Below are 11,425 nucleotides of genomic sequence, written 5' to 3'. Positions count from 1 at the left end.
CGCCCGCGGAACTGGGCTGAGAACGCATTGCGGAGCCCCGCGGGGCGGGGAGGGGGCTCGATAGTCTCCCCGCACGCTGGCCAGCAGCGTCCCCTGGTCCGGGAGGCCCTGAGAGCCAGGAGCTGACGGGCAACGAGGACACTTGCCTGGCCCTTGGCAGGGCTCGGACCCTTTCCCCGGGTCCTATTCCTGGGGCCCTCCCCCCCTTGGCCCTGCCCTGGGCCCCTCCCTTTCCTGTATCTCGGAGTTCCCCTGCCTCGAGTCTCCGAGTCTCCGACAGCGCCCCTGCAAGGGCTCCCGAGGCCGCCGGGCACTGAAGGGAGGAAGTCCCTGGCGGCGCGCAGGAAGCCGGTCGGGCGGGACAGAGGAGACGCGGGACACAGAGAGGGCACCGCAGGCACCCGGCAATGGCTTAGTGTTGCCCTGGCCTCGTGGGAGAGGCAGGGGCACTGGGCCATCCCAGGGTACCCTTGCGCCTCCTTGGGCGACCGGAGGTGCACGCCCGACTCAGGGCCGACCTGTGTTCTCGGCGGTGGCAGAGGGACCCTGGCCCTCCACCCCGGCCCGGTCGGCTTCCTTAAACACTTGTGCGTCCTCATCCGGCTCCGGACCTCATAAGCGCCACCCAAGGGCCCAGCCTGTTGCAATGACCCTGGCCACAAAGGTCCGGGACCTTAAACCAGGCTTGTAACACCTAGCAGCGTGGGGAAGCGAGCTGTCCTGGTCACTCGCCTGCTGGTTCCCCACCCTCCAGCCCTGGAATGGTGTTCCCACTCCGCTGGGACCTGCATGGGGTGGACACACCAAGCGTCATCGGGGACAGTTGGCGCCGCTTGACATCGCCCTCCGGTGGCGCAGGGAGCCAAGGCAGTTCTGAAGCTCTTAGGGCCTCAGGCACTTGAGGAGCACCTGTTCTCCTCCAGAATCTGGGGTTCCCCAACCTGCACCTCTCCAGAGCTGGGTGAGGATGACTTTGAAGTCAAAATGCCAGGCAACAGGGACATTTCCCAGCTTCCTCCGGTGGGTAGGGACTGGCTGGAGACTGCAAACTGAGCATTTGTTGAAGATGCCTGGTGGGCACAGCCTTTGGGGCACTGGAGACAGAACCACAGACCATAGCACCACCACCAACTCGGGGGAGGGGCTGCATATGGAGGGGGTCTCCATCCAAGAGTGTAGAGCGCTGCTTGAGTAGGCAGGCATCCTCCCAAAGAGGCCCCAGGTGGCAAACACAAGGTGCTGAGATTGGGGTGGACAGGGAAGATGCCTCCAAAAGATATGAGTCTACTGGTAACTCCCAGGTGTCAGCAGGAAGAGCATTGGGGTGAGGCCAGGGACATACCTGAGCACCTGCTGCCTCTGGGAAGGGCCAGGTAGGTGGAAGCAGTGGAAGTCTGAGGGCCCTGGATGGGCATGGGGGCAAAGAGGAGAGGAATGCAGCTGGCTGCTCACAGGTTGAGAGGGGGAGGAGCAGTGACAAGCCAGCATCCCTGAACCTCTTCTGCCTCTGCCTGCCCAGTTTGTACTGTGCATGTTTAAGTGAACTTGAAAGACCTCCACCCCTGTTCTGCACTGGGTGGAATATCCAGAAAGACAGCAGACAGATTGCTTTATAATTTAAGTGTCGGCTTTGGAGGGTATACCCCCACCCCTTCACAGTCTCAGGTGCCCCACCTGCTCCCTACTGGTTCCCCCCTCTTGTTTCTAGAAGGCTGTAGGAACTACCAAGTCCCTGATTAAAATGCATATGACCTCTGGCCTCCTCAGCCAGCTGTCGTGGGCACCTCAGCCTGTCAGTTCTCCTTTCTGACCCTGAGTTGCATTGACCAGGCCTGCATAGTCCCTGTTGGAACATTCCTAAAGCCCTGCTCTGTTGGTCTGGTGCTGGGAAGAAGGCCTGGGGCAGGACACCCCTGCTTTGTACAGTTGCCAGCTGTGCTGACCATGGGCTGCCTCGTTGGGGCTAGAAAGAAGCCTCAGGTGTGTCTACCCAGAGCCGACTGCTCCCTGGGTCTTCAGGCTTTGCCTTCAAGAGGCTTGAGTCCTTAAACACCCTAAAGTCTTCAGCAGGCACCACCTCCACCTGGGCAGAGCATAGGAGGTTCTAGCCCTTTGCCTGGCCCACCCAGTGCTGGCCCCACAGGTCAGATGAGGCAGAGTGAGGGTAAAGAGGGGACAGGAGACTGTCTGGAGCTCTCACTGGGGCTGAACTTGGGTGAACCGAAGTTGGCAGGAGGGATGGCAGGCTTGGTGCTGGCCGTGGAGCTGACTTCAGTTGGCAGCAGAGGAGGAGAGTGGGCTGAAGGCGCCTCCCTTGGGTCCTGGTCTCTGTGCTGCACCATTCACCCTCCACAGCGGAGGACTCCACCACCACCAGCCCCGTGCCTGCCCCTCTGTCTTGCATGGTGACTCACCCTTCCCTAGATCCTGGCTCCAATGGCCCTGCCTCTGACCTCTTAGTCAAGACCATCTAGCACCGTCCTCAGATCTCACTGACTGCACTACATAGTCAGCCTTAGTCTTCTCCAGGAGACAGGAGTCTCACTGAGGACTCTCCTTGAGTCTTACCATGCTGACACAGCCACTGGTCTGTCTCAGGGTTGCCAGGCCAGGCAGCTGGTGATCACATGCTTGGGCCTGCCTCTACCTCCTCTTTCTCACTGGCTCTCTGGCCCTGGCCAGCTGGTTGGTCTCCTGTAGCATGGCCTGGCTTTGTCAGAACAGGCTCTTCTGATATGGGATCAAAGGAGCCTGCTCTGGCGGAGGCTGTGCAGGCCACATCTGTGGATCAGAGACTACAGATTCCTCTCAAGCTGGCTTCTAGAGGTCAGAGGGGGTGGGTCCTGATGCCTGGGTTAGGCCTCCTTGGGGGCAGGCGTCACACTCAGGCAGTTGTTGAAAGGGAGGGCAGACGATGAGGCTGTTGAGAAGAGTGATGAGGGGGGGGGTCCAATTTCTTAAGCAGCTATCTGATGCAGGGCAGAGTGGGGAGCATCAGCACACGAGCCCCCCCTCCCCACCAAGGCATCTTAGGGTGAGTCCAGCTTCCCCGAGGCTGACCTGGACAACAGCATGTGGTATCTTCCAAGGCAGGGGCTCAAAGGAGTTTTTGTAGCCAGAGAACCCAAACCTCTCTGCAGGTCACAGAACCTTGTTTTGCTCTCTCTGTTCCAGTCAGGAAGTTCTTGAAGGGGAAGTTTGGATCTGCAAGACTGGTTTGGTTCTGTCTGATCATCATTCAGGATCTGGTCTGAAGTTCTCCCCCTGCCCTGTGGAATATCAAGATTATCACAGGGCTTCCCACAAGGAAACATCCCAAAGGCCCAGCTGGGAGCAGAACCTGTCTGAATTCAACTGGAGATGGTGCAGAGAGCTGGCAAAGGCATAGACTGCATCAGACTGCAGAATCACCTGTAGGGCCTTGGGGACTACCTATCTGTGCTTCAGTGTACACCTCTGTAATATGGGAATAATGATTCTCCCTCCCACTTAGGTATTTAATACTGATTAAGTTGATTTTCATGATGTACCAAGCATAGCACCAAACCCCAGCAGGGACTCTACTAGAGTCAACTACCATTTCCATCATCACTGTCATTATCACTACCATCATCATTATCACTACCATCACTATTACCACCATCATCACCACTACCAAAATTTTCACCCTTATCACTATCACCATAATCACCATCACCACCACCATTGTTACCCCTATAATCACTGCCATCATCATCATCATCACCAACATTATTATCACCACTATCATCGTCATCACCACCATCATTACCATTACCATCACCACCATTATCACCATCATTATCACCACCATAATCTCTGCCATCATCATCTTCACCATCATCATCATTATCACCACTATCCTCATCTCCACCACCATCACCATTACTCACAGCCCCACCATCTTCACCATCACCGCCATCATTATCACCATTACTACAACCATGACCATCATAACCATCACCACAGTCACCATCACCTTCCCCATCCCTATCCCCACCATCATTATTGCCATTACCACTACCACCATCATCACCATCACTACAACCACTACTAGCATCAACCCCACCATCACCACCCCATCATTGTTCTTCCCCGGAGGCCCTGTGATGTGGTCAGGGATGGGCAGGAGAAGCCAACTGTGTTCCCACATGCTCTAGAAGTGCAGGATTTCCCCCTGCTGGTAGTTGGCCAGGGCAGTGGAGCCCAGGAGGCGAGTGCTTCCAGAGAGCTGCCCCATGACTCGTGTACTGCTGCATCCTGGGCAGCCCCATGGCCAGGATGGCTCTCAGCAGGCACAAGAATGTTCACAGGCGGATGCCCGAGAGACCAGCAGCGGCAGACATCTGAGCAAGGGTATTTTGAGGGTGTGGATCTCTTCCCTGAATTATTGCTTTAGTTTCAAAACTAAACTTTTTTGAATGAGCTGGTTGTTTCTTCCTTGAGATAATTCTATTTTCTGTGACAACATAACTCAGAGCATCCAAAACTGGCTTTGGGTCATTGAGAACTGACAGGTGGCATAAAAAATTTTCTTTACTCCAGGGGGAATTTTGAAATCTCCTCTTAAAGATGTCCCCAGGGTCAGTGCACTGCCCAGATTCCTATTTCCTTGGTTGGAAGCTAACCCTTGACCTCCCAGCATTGGAGAGAGGAGGAATCCCCTGTGTTGACCCAGTCTGCTTGACCAGAAACTGATCTTTGCTGCAACAGACAACAATTGAGGAAAATGTGACATTTCTGGGGAAGACCTCCAGGACAATGGTGGGACAATAGTACAAAGCCTGCAGTTCCTCAGGAGAACGCCTGACCCAGCTGCTCAGACCTGAGGTCATGGCACCTAGTGGCAGGAATGCCCATGGGCCTTGGCCAGAACCTGTGGGGCTCCTGGTGGGACCTGTGCGTGGAGACACCAGGAGCAGGACTCCTGGGGGAGACGCCAGTCCAAGGTCCTGGCACCTGGCTCAGTGCTTGAACATAGCGAGCACTCACACTTTTCAATACATGAAAGGAAAGTTCCGGAGAATCGCATTCTCTGACTGCTCTGGGCAGCCTGAGCACGGATGGAGGCCAAGGGGAAGAGGCAACTGAGCTGAGTTTCACATTCTCACGAAACTCACCCTGGGAGTGAGCTGCACCCACCCAGGTGGCCAAGTTGGGGTTTCGGTTCTCAGCCCTGCTCCTGCCAGTCCTGCGGCTGGCAACACCAGACGCATGGGTCCCTGTAGCAAAGAGGACACCTGGGCATGAAACCCACCTGGGCCCAGGGCCTTCTGAGGCCCTCAGTCTCCACGGGCTTCGGCGGGAGTCTTGTATGTGGGGCTTTTGTTTTGTTTTTTTACTTGATGGTATTAAAGAGCCTCATACTAAAAAGTGGGGCTTTCATTTCCTAAAACCATGATGATCTTTCACAATTAAACTAGTTTGTGACCCACTTCTGGGAACAGCTGAGTACAGCCACGTGGAGCACGAGTGTTTCCACGCTCCAGCTTTGGAGGGCACTGTCACCTCCTGCTCTCGGACCGCGGCCTCCACTCCCACTTCCAAAGCAGGCGCCTGGCCAGTGTCCAGGAGCCAGGTGGGCAGTGGGCATGGTTGCTAGGAAAGACCCTGGGCTCCTTCCCCCAGGTTGAGTGGAAAGCCAGGGAATGGCAGCCCTGCCCAGACGACCCCAGAGGGCTTCCTGCAGACCCTCCTTTCTGTCCACACTCAGGGTCCCCCTACCTGGGGGGGGGGTCCCCTAAGTCCTCCTGCCCTTGGGCTGGCTCTGCACCTGTCTTATCTTAACCCAGCGGCTGCAGGGAGGCCTTGCCAGATCCTGCTGGGTGCTGGCTGCCTTGGAGGCGGCTGCCACTATCAGAGGGATGCTCCTTTGCCTGCTCACACCAGGGGACCTTTCCACCACACCAGGCTGCTCCGCTGAAGCCAAGTCACCTCCTGCAAGATGCAGACTCAGAGCAGGAAGGGTCCTCAGGGCTGGGGCCCATGGCCAGGACTGGTAGCCCTTTCGCAGGGGTGGGGGCCCTTAAATTAGAGGCTGGTGGTCTTATGCCCAGGCAAGGCCTCCCCACTCAGTGCTGCAGCCCCCGGGCCTCAGGCTGCCTGGAGCCCTGCAATGGCTCTTCTCAGTCAGAAAACATGCCTTTCTGCACTGGGGACGGCACAGGCCTCTGGCATCCAGCAGCAGCAGCCTGAGCCCAGGCTCCTGCGCAGGAGGAGTGGCAAGCACCAGGGAGACCTGCTCACACTGTGCCGACTATGTGTGCACACTCTGCCAGGGACAGCATAGCACCAGCCTCTGCCTGGCAGCTGGAGACGGAAGGACAGGAGCTCTGTGGCCCGTGGGCCTTGCCCCAGACAGACTGGGCACCCACGGGCACAGCCATATCTCACCTAGTCAGCATGAGGGCCCTGACCCCATCTGGTTCTCCCCCCAAAGAGCAAGGTGTCCTTGGCCAGGGTGTGGGAAGCTGCCTTGGGGAGAACTCCATCCTGGACTCCACCACCACCCACAGGTCCCGGGGCCACCCAGGCTCTACTCTGGGAGTCCTTCTGACACTTGGGTGGAGCAAGGTACAGAGATGCCAGAGGCCCTGCCCCGGGCTGGGCTGCCCACAGCTGCTGGTGTCTGCCCTTCTTCCTGGTGCTCATGTTGAGTGCAGGACTCTGAGGAACCTGAGGACACCAGGTATGGGCCATGCTCCCCTGGCCAAGTCGGGAGAATGGACACGTGAATGCTTGTCATCCTGAGGTGCTGCCCCCCTGGTCATGGCCTGGTGTGGTGGTCCCCAGGGAAAGGGCAGGGCAGGGCAGCTGCTTCTCTGGGCCCTGTGCTCCTCACCCTTGCATCAGCTGCATGGGTTCACCAAGCATCCTGCCTTGAGGTGCCACCACAGGGAACAGGGTCCGGGAGTGAGGCTGTGGGCAGCAAACCCACTCGTCCCCAGCCTTTTCTGCCAATTGCCCTCGATACGTTCAAGGACGGGCCACTGCTGCTTGTTGTGAGGCTGGCCCAGCTGCAGCCACCACCCCAGGTACCACCCCTGTAGCAGAGCTGATAGCTGGGGTCCTGGCCTTCACCCTGGACAGGCCTCATTCACAGTGTGAGCAGGGGCAGCAAACAGAAGCCCCAGGGCACCAGAGACAGATTGGCATGGTCACTAGAGGAGACCCAGCAGCAGGTGCCACCTGCTGGGTGCCAACAGGGAGCAAGGCTGCCAACCTGACTCGCCACCAAGGACCCAGGGACACGGGGTCAAGGTGGGGAAGCAGCTGACAGCAGGCCTCGTCAGGAGCAGGCCAGGTTGGGGGCTGAGTCACAGGGTCAGGGCTTCTAGAGTGTTCTTCCTAACCAGGCTGGGAGCACCTTTCAAGCAGCGTCGAGGGATCTGTCACTTGGCAATTGAAAACCCAGACAGGGCAGGGGGGCAGAGGGAGAGGTCCTCTAGGCCTCAGCCAAGGTTGGGGAGAAGAAAAGGAAGTGAAAGGTTGGGGTGGGAAGCACAGAAAACAGATGGGGGTCGACTCCAAATGGAACAGAGAGCCAGGTGCGTGGTGCACCTCTGTAATCCCAGTGGTTTGGGAGGCGGAGGCAGGAGGATCACAAGTTCAAAGCCAGCCTCAGCAGTGACAAGGTGCTAAGCAACTCAGTGAGACCCTGTCTCCAAATAAAATACAAGAAGGGGCTGTGGATGTGCCTCAGTGGCAAGTGTCCCTGAGTTCAATCCCCGGTATCCAAAGAAAAAAGTAATAGAGACTCGCCACCTGGTTATGAGGGAAGGGAAAGGGAATCGTAACCATTAACAGAGCAACCTGCGATGGACGAGCAGCTAACAGAAGGGGCAGCAGTGGACCACAACACACACGGGCGGAGGGCATGGCATGAGCAGGGCAGGGGTCACACCAAGTGCGTGGCAGCCGCGTCTTCTGCTAGTGCGTGGTTTTAACGCAGCCAGTGTAGGAGCTGCACTTAAAGTGATCTTTAGGTACCCTGGGAACAGAAGATGGTTCTGCGCAGGACGAATGGCAAGCACCTGGGAGGACCAGGCCTGGGAAGCCCAGAGGCTTCAGAGCCCCCCGTGCTGGGAGGCCTGGGAAGGGCTGGGTGAGCTGAGTGGCACCTGGGCTCCACAGGGTCCTGGGGAGGGGGCGTGACCTCTGCCCCCTGCATGTGGAGGAGAGTGCCCCACAGGTGACCAGCCCAGCCAAGTGGACAGTGTGATCTTCACCCCTCACCGGCTGGGCAGCGGAGCCCGTCCTCCAGAAATGCCCTCGCCCAGCCCCATGTTGGCTTGTTAACAGGCAGCGTGCGGCACACAAGGCGAAACCTGAGACAAGCGTGAGTTATAGAAGATGAAGGCAAAGGGAGGCCGAGGACGTCAACAGGGGACGGCGTCCATGGCTGACTACCACAAAACCCTAGAGCCTAACCTCGACATCTGAACTCCAGCACTCGACCCTCATGACGGCCGTGTTGGAGGACCCAGTGGGAGAGGGGGACAGCCAGCCCAGGGACTGCAGCAGAGCAGGGCATGCCAGGAACTCCAGCAGGCCTCAGGGGATGCAGAGCGCAGAGTGCCCAGAGGGCCGTGGCCTCTGCCAAGGGCGGCAGCACGGCTCCTGCACCCCAGATCTGCCTGTGTTAGTCTCTCTTTTCCCTCCCCTACAGGAAAGCCTGACTTATTCCTCCCTTTATTTCTTTCTTAGGGGTGAGCACTGGGGACAGAACCCATGCCGACAAGGACATTCTGCTGAGCAAACCCCCAGCCTGCAGAATATTTTTCTTTCTTCCTTCCTTCCCCCTCCTTCCCTCCCTCTCCCCTCCCTCCCTCCCTCCCTCTTTCCTTCCTTCCTTCCCTCCTTTTCTTTCTACCAGGGATAGAATCCAGGAGCCTTAACTATTGAGCCACATCCCAACTCGTTTTAATATTTTATTTAGAGACAGGGTCTCACTGAATTGTTTAGGGCCTCACTAAGTTGCTGAGGCTGGCTTTGAACTCACGATCCTCCTGCCTCAGCCCCCTGAGCTGCTGGGATTACAGGCCTGCACCACTGTGCCTGGGCGCCCAACCGTAGCACATTTTTCACTTTGTTCTATTTGTTCACATGACAGTAGAATGCACTTTGACACATCATACATAAGTGGAGTACAACTTCTCATTCTACTGGTTGTACATGATGTGGAATCACACCGGTCATGTAGTCCTGTATGCAGATAGGGTAATAATGTCCGATTCATTCCACTATCCTTCCTACCTCCATAACCCCCTCCCCTCCCTTTACTCCCCTCTGCCTACTCCAAAGTAACTCCATTCTTCCCTAGTGTGCCCCCTCCCACTCCACCCCACATTGTGGGTTAGCATCTGCACATCAGAGAAAACATTTGGCCTTTGGGTTTTGGGGATTGGTTTACTTTGCTTAGCATGATATTCTCCAGCTCCATCTATTTACTGGCAAATGCCACAATCTCATTCTTCTTTAAGGCTGAATAACATTCCATTGTGTATGTATACTACATTTTCTTTATCCATTCTTCTGTTGAAGGACACCTAGGTTTGTTCCTTAGTTTAACTATTCTGAGTTGAGCTGTATTTTTGATGAAGAAAAACCTCATTGGTTTTTTGCAGGACAAAGCAGAAGACAAAATTAGTAAATCCCAAACTATATCTGCAGGAACTAGCCAAGTAATAAAGAGTGGAAAGAACAAGAAATATGTGTAGGGCACAGGCCCACGGTAGGTTGGTATCATGGAACTGTGGTCAGAAAGGAGGAGTGAGAACAGAGAAAACAATATTGAAAAAAGAAAAAAGAAAAAAAAAAAGCTGAGAATTTCCCAAAACTGATTAATGATATTAACTCCCAGGTTCAAGAAGTTCTGTCTTCTCTAAAGATAAGTAAAAACTGCAGCTAAGCACAACACAGATGGCTGAAAACCAAGATAAAAAATTATTTAAGAAAATCAGAGAAAAAAGACATCATCTTCAAAGAAGCCACCATAAGGAGGAGAGCTGGGTTTTGACAAACCCATGGGGACAGAGGACAGTGGGACAACTGCTAAAATGCTGGGGTTATAGGACGGCCAGTCTTGAATTCTATCCTGAGCAGAAATAAAGGCAAATACATTTGTTTTCAGACAAAATCTGAGTGAGTTAATTGCTAACTCAGTTGTGTAGACGAACGGAAATCACCCTTGCCTGGAGTGAGGATGCAAGAGGAGTGGGCAGCCCACAGGGTCAGCATGGAGAGGACGCATCAAGAAGACACCCTGCAGAAGAGCACAGGGCGTGGGGTGGAACTAGGTTCTGCAGGGCCACCTGCGAGGTCAAGGACGCTGTGAGGAGAGAAATCCGAGGAAATGCAGGACATGAAAGATCACCTCAATAAAGAGATGGAGGTTCTGAAAAAAAAACACCCAAGAAGAAATTCTCAGAATGAAGGAATCAATAAACCAAATTAAAAATTCAACGGAGAGCATCACCAACAGATGGAAGACAGAGTTTCAGGCAATGAAGACAAAATATATAATCTTGAAAATAAAGTTGACCATGAAGAAAAGATGTCAAGAGACCATGAACTGAACTTCCAAGAATATGGAGGGCCATGCAGTTTCTGGAAGGTGGAGCCAACAGACTTCAGAGCCAAGCACACGAGCTACGACCATCACCAACCAGGAAGAGCAGCACAAAAAGGTGCTACTAACTCTCTAACAGAAGAGCCAGAGAGAGTCAGAGAAATGTTGACCAGTCTTTTAGAAAGCAGTAAAGGGAGAATAAAGGAACAAAAGCATACAATATACAAAAAAATACAATATACAAAAAGATGGTGGACTTCACTCACTCACTACTGCCTTAAATGTAAGTGAATCCGCTCTAATTAAAAGGGAGATTGACAGGCCCGATCCCCAAACCAGGCCCACCCTATGGGTTTCCACAAGATGCATTTAGACATGAAGACAGGAAGGTTGAAAGCGAACAATGAAAGATGTTTCACGCCAACAAAATGGAAGTGGGAGGCTTACATTAGCATCAGACAAGCAGACTTCAAGGTAAGGAGTAAAAAGGAGAGGTAGAGAAAAGTCCACAGTGTTTGCTCAATATAAACTGTAGGCATCTAATAACGCAGTTCCAAAATACATACAGCAAAACTAACCTAACTAAAAGGAGTAATGTACAGTCCACAGTCACACTGGCAATGTCTAGGCCAAAGGCGAACCTCTGCCGGGCAGGGACCTGGGTGAATGCTCAGACCGCAGGGACTCTGCCCTTCCCTACATCAGGAGACAGATTCCTACAAACTGTGGTCACATTTGTCACTAAGCTGCCCCCAGGGTGTCAGCTGGCTGCCAGTCAAACACTCTATCACCTAGACTGGCAGAAACACAGGGAAGAGATGAAAAACACGTGGTGTT

At 54.5% G+C, this 11,425-nt stretch overlaps 1 protein-coding gene across 1 annotated transcript in view; it reads right to left on the bottom strand.

Annotated features, from left to right (window-relative positions):
- Positions 1–3,940, bottom strand: part of Pwwp2b (PWWP domain containing 2B) — a 22,184-nt gene extending 18,244 nt beyond the window's left edge. Inside the window, 3 exon segments of the mRNA XM_015498457.2 lie at positions 1,343–1,403; positions 3,578–3,762; positions 3,912–3,940. Of these exon segments, the coding sequence (XP_015353943.2) occupies positions 1,343–1,403; positions 3,578–3,762; positions 3,912–3,940 (275 nt within the window).
- Positions 3,941–11,425: the final 7,485 nt, after the last annotated feature.

Source organism: Marmota marmota, unplaced genomic scaffold (assembly GCF_001458135.2).
Source record: "Marmota marmota marmota unplaced genomic scaffold, marMar, whole genome shotgun sequence".
Lineage (NCBI taxonomy): Eukaryota > Metazoa > Chordata > Mammalia > Rodentia > Sciuridae > Marmota > Marmota marmota.
This window is presented reverse-complemented; position numbering and strand designations above follow the sequence as displayed.